The sequence below is a fragment of the Chelmon rostratus genome, chromosome 11 (assembly GCF_017976325.1).
Source record: "Chelmon rostratus isolate fCheRos1 chromosome 11, fCheRos1.pri, whole genome shotgun sequence".
Classification (NCBI taxonomy): Eukaryota; Metazoa; Chordata; class Actinopteri; order Chaetodontiformes; family Chaetodontidae; genus Chelmon; species Chelmon rostratus.
In genome coordinates, this window is record NC_055668.1 from 25,559,721 (window position 1) to 25,576,669 (window position 16,949).

Below are 16,949 nucleotides of genomic sequence, written 5' to 3' on the forward strand. Positions count from 1 at the left end.
TAATGCAAGTGTCATGAGACAACTTTTGTTGTGATTTGGGGTTATTTAAATAAATTGCATTGTATTATTTGCCTTAAAGCTGAAATGATGTTGTTTCTTTTGGGACCAGCGGTTAAAAACCAACAAAATATTGGGCAACAAAACAAGATGCTCAAAATGCATGAAGGCTTATGTTCTGCCTGTAAAGTAACTAAACTTGACACCAGCTATTTTCACCAGAGGGCATCAGTGCATCTTCAAAGTGGACAAGGTTTTTGTTTTTCCTGTCTATCTGAAAGTTCATGCCTCTTTTCAAAAACACTCAGCCAGTCAGTAGTTTAGTCAGTCAGACATCAGCAGGTGGGGAAGACAATCAACCAGTCCAACATGGCTGTCAACATCCCAGGAGTGATAGCTATGGTGTTTTTCTACCTGCTGGTCCTTGGTACCGGCATCTGGGCTTCTGTCAAGTCCAAAAGGGCACAGAAGAAAAGTGCAGCTACTGGGATGGAGATGGCCCTGCTGGGAAACCGGAGCATTAACTGCGTGGTGGGGGTCTTCACAATGACAGGTGAGGAGAGCACAGTTGACAGAACTAGGATGGAAACTGTAAAGCTCGGTATTCCAAATATTCATGATTATATCACTGGTATAAAAATACTTCACCAAGTTCCGACTCGAACAGCCCACAAAAGCATAATGAAATATAGGCTACAAAATATTAGAGATTAATCAGGTTGTTTAGTTTTCTAATGCAGTTTTAAAAAGCAGAGCTTAAAAATGTCTTTTCTATATAAAGCACTTGGTGCATGTGATTTCCTTGTTGAAATGCACTTGATACTATTTTTAAATCTATGTTATTGCTAGTCTTCAGTGGGGTGACAGTTCTATCATGTTATTTGTTCACCTTTTAAATGACTGTGGTGTGTGTTTTTAAACCTCACAGCATCAGAATGGAGTGGTTCTTTCTTGGTCAGATTTGGGCTATGCCTGACACAATTAATACCCACAGTTAAACCCATCAAAAGATGTTCAGAGAGAGGCTGAAAAAGGCTTATTTTGACTAATCAAGACCAGTGGTGAATCTGCGCCCATCGAGAAATTGGGAGACTCTGTTTTGCTTGTTTGAGAGTTTCAGAAATGCTGTTTTTTAGAGTGTGCACACAAGGCAATCATGCTTAAATATTAAATCTCAAATTTTTGACTGCCATTGTAATAAAGGATAGAGAGAATTTGGTGATTGCTTAACACTTCTATTTTAATCCTTAGTTTTATCTAATTTTTCTTAATTATCAAGTGTGTTTTATTCCCCATCATATTTTACATTAATTTTCTATCCCTGTTTTATGTTCATTCTATATGTTGTTGTTTTTTAATGTAAAGTACTTGGTGCATGTGATTTCTTTGTTGTTAAGCACTCAAGATTATTGAGTGGTTTTAGATTATTATGAGGAATGTGCAAATAGGGTTATAGTTGAGGTTGTTAAACAGAATTTAGAAACTCAAAGACAGAAGCACTTCACAAACAATGAATAATTCAGTTTTCTTGCACAATTAGATATAATCCTGATTATTACTTTTGTTCATGTGGACAAGATGGAAACGACTTCAAAAATCACTGTGACCCACTGTAATTCCACTACAAGTGCAAGACAGATATATTTTCGTTCTTTGGTGCTGGTGCTTTGAATGTGTGGAACAAAACATCTTGTCCACTAAATTACTGTGTGTCGCTGTGTGTTAATCAATCCTATAGCTTCGTGGGTCGGAGGAGCCTTCATTGTTGGCATAACTGAGATGGTGTACACTCCCTCCATGGGACTTACCTGGACAGTGGTGATATTGATGGCGTACAGCTTGTCTTTTATTATCAGTGAGTGTTTCAAATTACTTCTGAAAGGCTACTGTATGTCTGCATGTGTGATAAAAAAAAAAATTTATTACTGTATATTACACAGGATAAATATTGACCATGGCTACCTCATAACTTGACAATAAAAAATCCAATATGGCTGCTATACCAAAAACAAAATTAATCACACTTTGATCCAAATTTTAACCTCCAACACTTCACCCTGCGATTCTAAAGGGACCTAAGTGATTGCAAGTGAGGGAATGTTAAAGGGAAGTTGAACTGGAACGAATCTGTGTTGAGTAAACATCAGCAAATTGTTATTGCTGCACATACTGACCCGCAAAATTTATTGCATGTATGACTACATCCTCTCTGGAGGATGAAGTGTGCCACTTTCACAGCTGGTTATGCAGGGCTAGAGGGACAGGACAAAACGTAGCCAGAGGAGGCAGCAGGATGATTTCAATGATTTAATGACAGTATAGCTCACACAGAGGCACAGGTTGGCCGACAGGCAGATATTGTTGGTCCAGGTTCAGGTCAACATGAAGATAACAGTCACTCAAACAGAAAAGCAGGAAGCCAGAATGCAACAAACAAACTATGACAAACTGACAAGGGGTGAATGAAAATGGGCTAGTGACATACCTGGAGGACTGATGAGGAAAGGGGACAGGTGAGAAGGGGGGTGGGGAAGTTCAGGTAACTGCAGGGCTGATGAGAGAAGTGGGAACAGGTGAGTCTATGGGTGGGGCAGTCAGGTGAAAGCAAGGAAAGTCCAAAGGCATCTCGGCGGTGGTATGAGCAAGTGGGAGTCTGGCTGAGAGGAACAGAGAGGCAGACAGATGATTCATTGTCCTTTTAGTTAGAATTAGATAACGGTCTATTTCAAACCAAACATCGAGTGTGTAAAGTATTGTTCTTGCTACTCCGATTTCAACATATTTTGACTCAAATGTAGCTTAACCATGTCATGTCATCAAAAGAGATAGGATAATGTTCCCACACTGGGGAAAATAACTTGTTATAACAGCAAGAATAAAAAGGAGAAGGTAGACAAAATAACAAATAGACAATAAAAAAGACGCAAAATAAAATCAACTATTGAGGCTATGTACATTATATACAACAGAGTATGAGAGATATTGCCTTGTAAAAAATGGCTCATATTTTTTCATAAGCTCAGAATACTTAAAGTAATACTTAAAGAAAAGTACTTCTGGGAACAGCAGAAGATTGTAGATACGCATTTAATATCCAGGAATTGACATTAAAGACACCCTGCTGATGATCTGTTTCATAGTTTGGCCACAATATCAAACACTGACCATACATGGTCCAGGCAAATACATGGGTGGTGGTGGTATAATTTTCTTCGACTTTACATTTGAAAGGTTGAAAACAAACTGATATAAAAAAATACATTTGTCACTGGATATGATCCTTCTTCCACCTTGACTTGATTTTTATTCTAATTGTGATGTGGTCTGTCCTTTGTTAACTCAAGCTGGCTTGGTGTTTGCCAAGCCAATGAGAGAAAGAAACTGTGTGACGATGCTGGACCCTTTCCATGTCAAATATGGAAAAGTACTAACAGCTGGACTGAGCCTGGTTTCACTCATTATTGATGTGGTCTGGGTGCCCACAACACTAATTGGTTTAGGTACAGTACATCCAAATGCACTTTAAATATATATATATATATATATATATATATATATATATATTACATATACATATATTTGTGTGTTTACACTTCTTTTTTCAGTTCAGTACAATAAATATATACACAGATGTAAATTTCTACCTATTCTGTGTCGATATGACTAAAAACAATGAGTATATGTGATATAAACACAATGACTGATCATAAAGTTTCACTGATAATATGTGTTTGGTGTTTGACAGGAGGAATCATGAGTGTAGTCCTGGATTTGCCCTACTCTGTGTGCGTCTGGATCTCTGCTGCGGTTGCCATTATCTACACACTGCTGGGAGGCCTCTACTCTGTGGCCTACACAGATGTTATACAGCTTGTCCTCATATTCATAAGTTTGGTGAGTTTACTGTACTTTTAGGTTTTACACTGTCTGCCTCTGTTTTCTGAGGAACTTACACAAGGCATCAAAAACTCCAAAGCATGCCTTTAAAAGTTGTTCGTGTTCGACATTTGAATTTAGAGATTATTTGTCTCTGCAGTGGCTCTGTGTTCCCTTTGTCATGATGAATCCTCACACCATGGACATCAGCCAGACACTGATGAACAACACCTTACATGCTCCCTGGATTGGTAAACCAGAGCAGAAAAAGACCTGGATACTGATTGATGACTTCTTATTCTTTGTAAGGAAGCAACAATACAGCCTATATCAAATACAGTTCAGTGTAGTTTTAATAAGGTATCTTCAGAGAGATAATAATAATAATAATAATAATAGCAATAATAATAATAATAATAATAATAATAATAATATTTAAATAGTAGACTGTTTTTCATTGTAACTAAATAATCCGAGTGGTTGTAGGCTAAGGCTATTATCTGAAACAGTAAGTCTGTAAATGTCAAGGTTAAATGAACTATTCCACGAGTGTAATTGTAAAGTTTAAGAGCACAATGATTGAATTAACCCCCTATCTGTTTTACACTTCAGGCTCTGGGGTCTCTGGGGTACCAGTGCGTCCATCAGAGGACCTTGTCAGCTTCTTCCTCAGACACAGCCAAGCTCACATGCTTTGTTGCTGCTTTCATCTATCTTGTATTTGGGATACCCCTTATATTGCTGGGGGCAGCCACTGCATCCACAGGTATTTACAGCTTCTACATACTGGAGTAAACTGTGAAAACGGATTTGTATATAGTAAAGGCCAAAAGTTTGGACACACCTTCTCATTCAATGCGTTTTCTTTATTTTCATGACTATTTACATCGTAGATTCTCACTGAAGGCATCAAAACAATGAATAAACACATTTGGAGTTATGTACTTAAGAAAAAAGGTGAAATAACTGAAACATGTTTATATTCTAATTTCTTCAAAATAGCCACCCTTTGCTCTGATTACTTCTTTGCACACTCTTGGCATTCTCTCCATGAGCTTCAAGAGGCTTTCACCTGAAATGGTTTTCACTTCACAGGTGTGCCTTATCAGGGTTAATAAGTGGAATTCCTTGGTTTATTAATGGGGTTGGGACCATCAGTTGTGTTGTGCAGTCAGATCAATACACAGCCGACAGACCTACTGGACAACTGTTAAAATTCATATTATGGCAAGAACCATTCAGCTAACTACAGAAAAACGAGTGGCCATCATTACTTTAAGAAATGAAGGTCAGTCAAACTTGTAAAAACTTTTAAATGTATCCCCAAGTGGAGTCGCAAAAAACATCAAGCGCTACAACGAAACTGGCACACATGAGGACCGACCCAGGAAAGGAAGACCAAGAGTCACCTCTGCTTCTGAGGATAAGTTCATCAGAGTCACCAGCCTCTTTAATTGCAAGTTAACAGCAGCTTAGATCAGAGACCAGATGAATGCCACACAGAGTTCTAGCAGCAGACCCATCTCTAGAACAACTGTTAAGAGGAGACTGCACGAATCAGGCCTTCATGGCCAAATAGCTGCTAGGAAACCACTGCTAAGGAGAGGCAACAAGCAGAAGAGATTTGTTTGGGCCAAGAAACACAAGGAATGGACATTAGAACAGTGGTCTGATGAGTCCAAATTTGAAATCTTTGGTTCCAACCGCTGTGTCTTTGTGAGGCACAGAAAAGGTGAACGGATGGATTCCACATGCCTGGTTCCCACTGTGAAACATGGAGGAGGAGGTGTGATTGTGTGGGGGTGTTTTGCTGGTGACACTGTTGGTGATTTATTCAAAATTGAAGGCACACTGAATCAGCATGGCTACCACAGCATCCTGCAGCGAAATGCCATCCCATCCGGTTTGCGTTTAGTTGGACGACCAATTACTTTTCAACGGGACAATGACCCCAAACACTCCTCCAGGCTGTGTAAGGGCTATTTGACCAAGAAGGAGTGCTGCAGCAGATGACCTGGCCGCCACAGTCACCGGACCTGAACCCAATCGACATGGTGTGGGGTGAGCTGGAGCGCAGAGTGAAGGCAAAGGGGCCAACAAGTGCTAAACACCTCTGGGAACTCCTTCAAGACTGTTGGAAAACCATTTCAGGTGACTACCTCTTGAAGGTCAAGCCAAGAGTATGCAAAGCAGTAATCAGAGCAAAGGGTGGCTATTTTGAAGAAACTAGAATATAAAACATGTTTTCAGTTATTTCACCGTTTCTTCTGAAGTACATAACCCTTCAGTGAGAATCTACGATGTAAATAGTCATGAAAATAAAGAAAACTCATTGAATGAGAAGGTGTGTCCGAACTTTTGGCCTTTTCTGTATTTTGATCATATAAACAAATGAATGATTTAAAGGATAACTTCCGTTTTTTACAACCTGGACCTTATTTCTAGCATTAAATACGACCATTTACTCACCCAGACAACTTTGGTGGCATTTGGAGTCGTTTTGAAGAAATTAGCACCAGAGGAGCGGTGCGTATATCCGTATAATGCGAGTACTCGGGGCATCCATGCGCAGCCTCTATATAACGCATAATCTGCCTTGAGACGTCAGATGTTGATAACATGCCACCACGGGCTCAGAGCGGAATAGCACCAGCATATCATAACAAAATATTGGAATATGAAAGAGTTTTGCCACAGATTATGCGTTATATAGAGGCTGCGCATGGATGCCCCGAGTACTCGCATTATACGGATATACGTGCCGCTCCACTGGGGCTAATTTCTTCAAAACGACTCGATATGCCACCAAAGTTGTCTGGGTGAGCAAATGGTCGTATTTAATGCTAGAAATAAGGTCCAGGTTGTAAAAAACTAAAGTTATCCTTTAACATTTGCATTAAAAGTCAACTGTCCATCTAGAACGTCTGTGTACAGCTTTAAGGGCACCCACCATTCCCTCCACTGATGTCTCCTTGAGCAAGGCTCTGAATAGGTAGATCTGTCTCTGCTGGTTTCCAATCTCTTTGTGGAGGGGCAGGAACTTCCTCTGAGGCATCAGTAAAGCAATAATCAACAAATCAAAAACACTTAATTAATTAACCCAAAAACAAATTAAAAAAATATAGTTATCTGCAGCAATTCCAACACATCTCAGTTCAGCTGAAAATAAATATAAAAATTTAAAGAAATAATGTGGTGCCCCACTTTGTTGGTGATCCAAACTGTGTTTAAGCCTTAACACTGCGTAACAAAAAATTGTCAATTCTCTTGTATTTTACGAACTAGTGTTCAAGAAAGAACAAGACACAAAGAAACACCCACATCTTGACTTTGACATCAACCTGGTCACAGTGAAGAGTGATGCAAATTTATGTCATCTGTTGTACCAGTCAAAAGTTTGCTGTGGTCGTCATGCTGGTTACTTGTGCCTTGAATTTGGAATAAATTGCCAGCAGTTTCCCACACAAAGCATCCCCACACCATCAGTCCTCCTCCTCCATGGTTAACAATGGGAAAAACACATGCAGCTACCATCTGTTCACCTTTTTGTAGGCCCATGCAGTTCTCTTTTTCTTGATTGTCTCCCCCTGTAGTGGTTTCTTTGCAGCAATTTGACCATGAAAACCTGAATCACACAGTCTCCTTCAGACTGTTGATGTTGAGATGTGTCTGCTACTTTAAATCTGTAAAGCATTCATGTGCACACTAAGTTGAGGTACCAATAATTGATGATTTCTGAGACTGGTAACTAAAATGAACTCTTGGTCTTCCTTTCCTAGGATGATCGTTGGGTTTCCTCAGAGCTTTTGATGCTTTTTATGACTGTGTTTGAAGATACTTCAATGTTTGACTGACCTTCATATCTTAAAGAAATAATGGCTTGTCACTCCTCTTTACATAGTTGTCAAATAGGACCATTTACTGTATCACAAAACTACACAGCTGACAGTCTCAAATTTAGATTCATAAGAATTATGAAGGCAAGAAATTATACTTAGACAAGTTTTGACTAGTCACACATGTTAACTGAAAATCATCCCATCTACCTCATAAAGCTGGCTGAAGGAAATGAATGAATTTTGTTGTATTTCCATAACGTTAACAGAGAAGTCATAGTTTCTACATGGTTAAATACACAAAATTAGCACCACAATATAAACTAGTATCATCTGCATAAAGATGAATTTGATGCATTGTAGAGACAAAACACCATATCAATTGTAAATCGGAGAGGGCCCAGAATGAATCCCTGTGAAGCAGCCTGACAAACAGCCATAATTAACAGTGCGAGTGCCTAGTTTGACATAGATGTCTTCTTTCACCCATCTTTCAAACCATCTGTTTTTCCCTGGCCAAAATATGTAGACTAATGTGCTGAAATGAGTGTCCCTTGTCCTTCAGATGTAGGTGGACTGCATCTTGGCCTTAGGTGTTGGCTATTCTGTGTTGTGCAATGTACTTGTGAAGGGGTTAATTTGTTTCCCGAATGTCTGTCCAATCTGTGCGGTCCTTGCTGCATTACACTGCATACACCACATTGCTCTGTTTGTGCCTGGGTGTTTTGTCCTTAGGGTCGATAAGCTTCTGCCTCAGGGTGTTACTGGGCTTGAAGTGCACAGGGATGTGGTGCTTGTTGAAAAGTTTCCTGATTTTTTCAGATACTCCTGCTATGTACAGTATGATGATATTGTTCTGTTTGTTGTCCTTTTCTACTCTTTCTATGCTGTCTCTTTTCGTGGTCCTGATGAAGGCCCAGTTTGGGTAACCACGCGTTCTAAGTGCTTGCCAGATGCATTTTTGCACCTTATCCTTGCCTTTTGTCCTTGTGGGCATGTTCTGAACCCGATGGTGTTGGGTTCTGAAAACAACTACCTAATGCTCAAGTGGGTGGGAGAATCAAAGAGCAAATTAACCTTTGTGCGTGGGTTTTCTGTATACTTCGATGTTGAGGCTTTTGTCATTCTTGACCCTTATTTGATGTTCGGGTCAAAATTGACCCGTTTTCAAGTTTAGGTTTGTAAAAAGTACCATTTGCATTTTTGTACTGGAACGAGGCTTCATCTAATCCTCAGACACAACTAGTTTAATGCAACAAAATTCATTTTCACCATTTTAGTACTGGCTGTTGTATGCATCACTTAAAAGCTGTGGGTTGCTGTGGATCAAATATGGCTAAATGTGCCCCAGAACACACACACATGCACACACACAGAGACACATGCAGACGCACACACACACATAAACCCCCTTCACCTTAGGTGAACTCAAACTTTTCTTGATACACACACACACATACACCCCCTTCACCTTACGTGATCTCAAACTTTTTTTGATACACACACACACGCACACACGCACACAGACACATGCAGACACACACACACATACACCCCCTTCACCTTAGGTGAACTCAAACTTTTCTTGATACACACACACACGTACACACACACACACATACACACAGGCTCCCTTCACCCCACGTGAACTCAAACTTTCTTGCAGCATATTGACACATTTTGAATTAAAAAAAAATAAACATTGGCATATATAAACAGGGTTTGAGTGAGATATTATCAGTTGCATTCTGTTGGAGCATCAGTCAACATGAGCAAGAGGTATGGTGTTTATGAGGCGCTGGATCATATCTTTGGCCATGACAGTGATCCTGAAGACAGAGAGGAAAGTGAAGCTGAGGAGGATGTGTCTGAGGATGAAGATGAGGTTCAGTATGACCCTGAACAAGACCACACATCCGATGAGGAGGACCCAGATGGCACAGATGCTGAAGGAGAGGTCTTCAAATCAAGAAGAGGTGACATTTCATGGTCATCAAGCCCTCTTGACACTCAATGCAGGGCAACATCCTCAAAATGACTCCAGGGCCTACTAGATATGCTGTGTCACATGCCCAAGACATCAAGACAACGTTTGAGCTGTTCTTTCCACAACCTCTTCAGAAGATCCTGCTGGAGATGACGAACATGGAAGGGAGAAGAGTGTTTGGTGATAGCTGGATGGACATTGACAACACGCAGCTGGATGCGGACATGGGACTGTTGCTTCTTGCTGGGGTGTACAGATCCTGTAATGAAGCCACTGCCAGCTTATGGGATGGTGAGTCAGGCCGCTCCATTTTCCGTGCCACGATGTCACTTCAGACCTTTCACGTGTTGTCAAGAGTGCTCCGCTTTGACAATAGGGAGACAAGAATTGCTCATCATGTGAATGACAAAATTGCTCCCATCAGGGATGTTTGGGACAAATGGGTGGAGAAATTGCCATTCATGTACAATCCAGGGCCAGAGCTGACAGTGGATGAACGGCTAGTCCCTTTCAGAGGCCGCTGTCCCTTCAGACAGTATATGCCAAGCAAGCCTGGAAAATATGGCATCAAAATCTGGTCAGCATGTGATGCGAACAGCTATGCATGGAACATGCAAATATACACAGGGAAATCTGCCAGCGGAGTGACAGAAAAGAATCAGGGGTCAAGCGGGTGGTCCTGGTTATGACAAAGGGCCTTTGGGGGCACGACATAACTTGTGATAATTTCTTCACGTCATATGATCTCGGGCAAGAACTGCTGAAGAAGAAGCTTACCATGGTGGGAACTGTCAGGAAAAACAAACCTGAGCTTCCCCTTGCTCTTCTTGAAAGAAAGGACAGAGTTCCTTTCTCCTCAAAGTTTGCATTCTTGGAGAGAACCGCAGTTGTGTTGTACTGTCCGAAAAAAAACAAAAATGTCCTTGTGATGTCCACTCTCCACAGGGATGCTGCTGTGAGCAGTAGGGAGGACAAGAAGCCAGATATTATTCTGGATTACAACAAAAACAAAGGAGGAGTTGACAACCTGGACAAGCTCACTGGTACATACACATGCAAGCGGAAGACAAAAGACGGGATGTTTCTGCATACAATGCATATGTGGTATGGACAGAAATGAATCCTGGATGGAATGCTGGAAAACCCTTCAAGAGGAGGCTTTTTCTGGAGGAATTGGGTATGTCTCTGGTCAATCCCCACATTGAAAGACTGCAGCGGCTGCCCCGAGCCCAAGTCTCCGTCAGTTTGGTAAGAGAGCTTCAGGCTACACACATACCAGAATCCTGCAATGGGAACCAGGCAGGGGATTCCAGGGGGAGCAAGAGAAAAACGTGCCAGTCCTGCCCCTGCAACAAGGACAGGAAAACCAGCACCACTTGTCACACATGCAAGAAATCCATTTGCAAGGAGCACACTAAAACCATCACATACTGTGATTCATGCATGTAAACAACACACACATACGCACACACACCACACACGAAATATGATCTCTCTAAGCCAAATATATGGTTCAGACACAACACATTGTTTTTCAGTGTTAGGTTTATGGTTCATACACAACTACACACATCTGCCTGACAACATATTGTTTTTCAATGTTCAGTTTATGGTTCACACACACGCACGCACACACACACAAACACACACACACACACGTTTTTAAATGTTCATTTTATGGTTTAATTTTCAATTTGCACTTGCAATTCTGATTAAAATAAAAATAGGTTTATGAAAAGGAATTGAATTTTTGTCTTTATCCTATCATAAATCTATGTGGGTCGGTTTTGACCCATAACACCACAGATGTCAATTTTGTCAATCATTTTGAATAAAAAAAAAATCAGATTTTTTTTAGGTAGGTGTACTCTAATATTAGTTTACAAGACATGGATAATATAATTACTCATTTTATCACTATAGGAAATATAATTAGTAAATTTAAACAGTTTTTGTAATCAAAAATGAGTGGTATATTGTAAGATGAAAGGACTGTGGAGCCAAGAAAAAAAAGGAAACAGTGTTTCCATGGATATGAATACATACTAAGTTAGCTATGAGGTGAAAAAGAATATTGGATGATAACTAGTGTTTTTAATAATTTTCAGGCTGAGTTAAAAAACTGGTCAAATTTGACCCGCCAACACAAAAGACATGGGCAGCTTTCTAACACATTACAAGGCTTAATGTGCACTGCGTTATCCAAAAAGGTCAGACTGTTTCCTTGAACATCCTCCCGAGTGAACTTTATGTTGCTGCCCACTGCATTGATCTGATCTGTGAAAGCCTTCACTTCCTGTGTTCTAATTTTGACCCAGGTATCATTCATGTACCTAAACTTTTGGGATGAACTGGCATGGGAGTAAGAGCGGAGATCCAGAAAACTTGTGGATTACAGAAACAATCTGAGTTTCAATTTGAGATACAGACAACACAGGATCATTCCTAATAGCTTACACCTGGGTTCCACCGTAAAAGGCCACAGAGCTGACAGAATTATTCAAAAGGCTCAGTATCAACTGCTCAATGAGAGAGTGGGACAGATTCATTTCACCATTGACACACTCAAAGTTGAGAGTAAAAAACAGACTTCACAGCACACCAAGAGCAAGGAACGACAGACATGCAAATTTCAAACATTACTGACACGACAGAGCAATTTCCATGCAGTGGAACTAAGCTGGAGGAAAAAGGATGACTACATGACACAGCCTGACATCCATGAGGAGTGGGTAATGAACCTGTCACCCAACTGTAAAAGGATGTCTTAGCCAGGGGACTGAACTTTGCATTAACACCAGGACAGATACCGGTGGAAGACCTCATCACGACCGCAGAATCAGGCATCAGAAACAACAATTCGGCAGATAGAGAGAAAAACTCAAATTGAAGGTATCAGCCACCCTTTCCAGTGCTAAAGCACCACCTTCCAACCTCATCTTTCAAGATGGGAAGGTACTGACATGACTACAGACACAACAAACACTACAAACACAGCTGACTACCATGCTAAGGTGGCCAATCTACTCAGCGACACAGCCTACCATGAGACACTTAAGCGAGATCCCATCAGAAGCTATAAGAAGAAGGTAATTAACAGCTGACAGCTGCTGGAAAAGGAGAAAACCATTGACTGATTATATTACCGCTTGTACCCTGGGGGAGATACTAGTTGCATTTGTGGACTCCCAAAAATACACAAGGAAGAGCCCCCCTCAGACCCATCAGCAGCACCATCAACTCAGTTACTTACAACATTGCCAAACATCAAGCCAGCATCCTAGCTCCTTTGGTTGGCAACACTCCACACCATATCAAAAACTCCCTAGACTTTGCCAACAAGGTGAGAAATTTGAAACTGGACTGAGATGAAACCATGGTATCCTACGATGTCACTTCACTGTTCACAGGCATTCCCACCCTGGAAGCAATAAAGACTGTTAGGGAATGACTGCAACAGGACAGAACTCTCTCTAACACAACCAACCTCACCCCAGATCACATATGTATGTATGCATGTCGGCACATGGAAGACACTTGGGTCAAAATAAGAACACAGCAAGGGGAAGCTTTCACAGATCACACAAATGTGGTGGACAGCAATATAAAATTTACATGGTAGGATGTTAAAGGAAACACTCTGGCCTTTGTGGATTGTGCAATGCATATTGAGGATGACAGAAGCCTCAACATGGAAGTTTACAGAAAACTCATGCACACAGATTGATATTTGCTCTTTGTTTCTCACCACCTCTGCAGCATAAACTGGGTGTTATCAGAACCCTACACCAGCGGACTCAGAACATGGGACAGAAGGCAAGGATAAGGAGCAAAAATACATCAGGTAAGCACTTAGAATGTGTGGTTACCCAAACTGGGCTTTCATCAAGACCGCAAAAACACACAGAACAGAAAGAGGAGAAAAGGACAATAAACAGAGGGCATACAAACAAACAAAACCCACATCCGCCAAGGAGGACAGATGGTTAAAAAAAGGAGTAAAAGAAGCCTTCAGTAGCCATCAGTAGCAAACAAAGTATAACAAAACTCTAGGCTTATTCTACATACACCATAAAAACTATGAAGAAAAGGCGAGACACAGACTGTAGGCTCTGATGAAGGATTGCTTGTTTTGCTGCTCTTTAATAATGAAGAGCAAATTTGGAACAATGTGTGTGGTTATTAAATTCAAATCTCCCATTACTGTGTGTGGGGGAGACACAGCAGCGCATTCTGACAGTATCTGGTCCAGCAGCAGGATCAGCCTGTTGGAGAGCGCAGGGAGCAGATCGCGTCACGATCGTGTGATCCTGGCAGTTGTGCTGATATTTGTGCTGCTGTAAAGTTGATGATTTGCAGGTTGGATTAGTTGCAGATGTATATTTTTGTTGGCCGGGCAGGTGGATTGTCGTTACTAACTTACACCACTGGCTAGGCAGGTCTGTGATCCTGCAAAAGGATAAATACCAGAGACTTCCCACCAGTCAGTTAGAAATGAAGAAGCCTCTTGGAAGAGAAGTGAAATGTCTTTTAGAACCACAAGAAAGTCCAGTTGCCTTTGGAACCGCTCAGGAGTACCATGGCCTGGATGAATGAGAATCTTCACAGACAGCTGAGTAGAACCAGTAGGCTCGTCTTAAAATCAGTTAAACAGATAATGGGAGCCTTTTTTGAGTCTTTCCCTCTTTTGTGTCCATGCCTCAGACTGGAACCAGACTACCTATGGTTCTCCTTCTCCATATGAGCGTGGGGAAGCATCTTTCGTTCTGCCCATCGCCCTGCAGCACCTCACCCCGCCCTTCATCTCCATTATTGGTACTGGATGTGTGGCTGCCGCTGTGATGTCATCAGCTGACTCCGCTTTGCTTTCTGCAGCTTCTGTCTTCACTGTTAACATCTACAAGAACATCCTGAGGCCTCAGGTGAAAGATACACTTGTTTTTTTCAATCTACTACAACCCTGTTTCCAAAAGAAGATGGGATACTGTGCAAAACGTAAACAGGAAAACAACCTGATGATTTGTAAAATACTGAAACCCCATATTTAATTGAAAATAGCACAAAGACAACACATCAAATGTTGAGAATGAGAAATTTAATTGTTTTTGAAAATTACATTATTCAACTTGCATTTGTGGATGCAGTGATGAACTGTATTCACAGACGATGGTTCTTCTTCCCCTTATCTCTTCCTCAGGCATCAGACAGAGAGAATCAGTGGGCAATCCGTGCTGCTGTGGTGGTCGTGGGCTTGGTTGGTACATCACTCACCAACCTGAAAAACAGCGTCATAGTGTTCTGGTTCCTTGGTGGTGAAATGACCTACATTGTAGTCTTCCCTCAACTCGTCTGCGTCCTCTTCTTTAACATTTCCAATGGTTACGGGGCTATTATGGGCTGCCTGGTGGGAGTTGTGTTAAGATTACTCAGTGGAGACCCATCTCTTGGGTTACCACCAGTCATACACTTCCCAGGATGTACTCTTGAGGATGGGGTTTATGTCCAGTACTCTCCAGTCAGGACCATCTCCATGCTGTCTGCCATTGCTGCCATCTTGTTGATCTCCTACCTGGCTTCTGTGCTCTTCAACAAAGGCATGCTTCCTGAGAAGTGGGATGTGTTCAAAGTGAAAGTCCAGCAAACAGCACAAACACAGACACTAACAGATGCTGCCACAGGACATAACGAGAATGAGAAACTGAGCAGAAACAACTCTGAGGCCGAGGCTTCAGAGCCAATGATGAGCACAAATTGTTAGCCTCCCTGTGTTTACAGTCGTATCTGCTGTCTCCAAAGATAATATAGACCAGTAAATAATAATGTAGAGCTCAAAGGGCGTCACAATTTTTTGGATCCAAAACATAAATGCATTGTTAAAAGTGTATAATGTGCTTCAACATGGTGCCCATTCATTCATCAAAGTTGCTCTCACAGCTCATTCACACTGATTAGGAATTTTCTCTTTCTGGTGGGCTTCTATGTTGTGTGGTTCATGCACATGAACATTAGTTTTTGTCCCTGTTCTGAAAAGGTCTCATAAATATGAAATACACAAGCCACAATACAAATACACAATATGATAATACAATAAAACAGCAATGTTTAACGTTTGTTTGCATTCATATGTCCTGTTTTTGTAATTGCGATTTCAGGTAAATGCGATTGTGTTGCAGGGTCATTTTGTTTTTTGTGTTTCTGGGTACTGCACCTGTCCACTGTGACACAGTTATTGCAAGGTGTACTAAATACTGAAATTGAGAATATGGTCCCAATTCAGTGTGCTCAATATTGCGTTGTTATCGTGTAATGATATAATAAAAAACACATCAGACATTTCAACTGTCTGCTACAATAGATGAAAATATTTTATTATCTAAAGTGGGAATTTAAAACAGGAGTGTGATTTTTGAAATGTATTAATTCTTTTGTTCAAACTGCCCACCGTGGGTATATATTGTGATGCACTCCCAAGCCAGATGATATATGTAATCTCTCCAGTGTGTCCTAGGTCTATCCCAGGGCCTCTTGAAGCTGGATGTGGCCAGAAAACTGATGGAAGTGACCCAGGAGGAATCCTGTTAGATGCCCAAACCACCTCGTACCTCATCTGGCTCCTTGAGATGTGGAGCAGCAGTTCTACTTTGAGCTTCTTCTGGATGTCTGAGGTCCTTCACCTGTTTCTGGAGCTGAGACAGCAGCTCATCCTATGGATGAAACTCATTTCAGAGTCTTGGAAGACCATAGGTAAGGTTTGGAACGTAGATTGATTGGTAAATCGAGAGCTGAGCTCCCTCTTCACCACAATGATTGCTGATGATGCACCTATCAATGGCTGGACTAAAGTGGTAGATCAGTGCTGTCAATGCTGCAATGCTACTTGATCCCCTTCATTTGGGTCAACTACTCACTCCGAACCATGACCAGTCTTTTCCCCCCCTCTGCTTCATCCTCCTCTGCTTCTTCCCTGTTTGAGAATATGACTTCAAACATACATAACACATAGAAGTCGTGAAAAACAAAAACAACAAATGCTTATATAATGACCAACTATGCTCAATGTTGCCCTCATCAAACACGGTAAAGCTTTTAGTTTGTCGCAACAGATTCTTATTCTCAGTTTATTTTAACCATTTTGAAACCGATATTCTGTCTGAACCTCTTCAACCAGGCAGGTGCTGGCTGTGCTATGGTCTGACCTGATTTCTGTCTCCACTGAGATGATAGTTATCAAAATAAAGCTGTACTTCTAATAG

The 16,949-nt window shown here is 41.1% G+C and overlaps 1 protein-coding gene across 1 annotated transcript; it reads left to right on the forward strand.

Annotated features, from left to right (window-relative positions):
* Window positions 1-366: 366 nt before the first annotated feature.
* LOC121614309 (high-affinity choline transporter 1-like) lies at window positions 367-15,454 on the forward strand. Its single transcript, XM_041948126.1, has 8 exons — window positions 367-550; window positions 1,736-1,852; window positions 3,342-3,497; window positions 3,743-3,891; window positions 4,034-4,177; window positions 4,486-4,639; window positions 14,401-14,618; window positions 14,894-15,454. The coding sequence occupies exons 1-8, from the start codon at window positions 367-369 to the stop codon at window positions 15,452-15,454; spliced, it is 1,683 nt and encodes a 560-aa protein (XP_041804060.1).
* The last annotated feature ends 1,495 nt before the right edge of the window (window positions 15,455-16,949 follow it).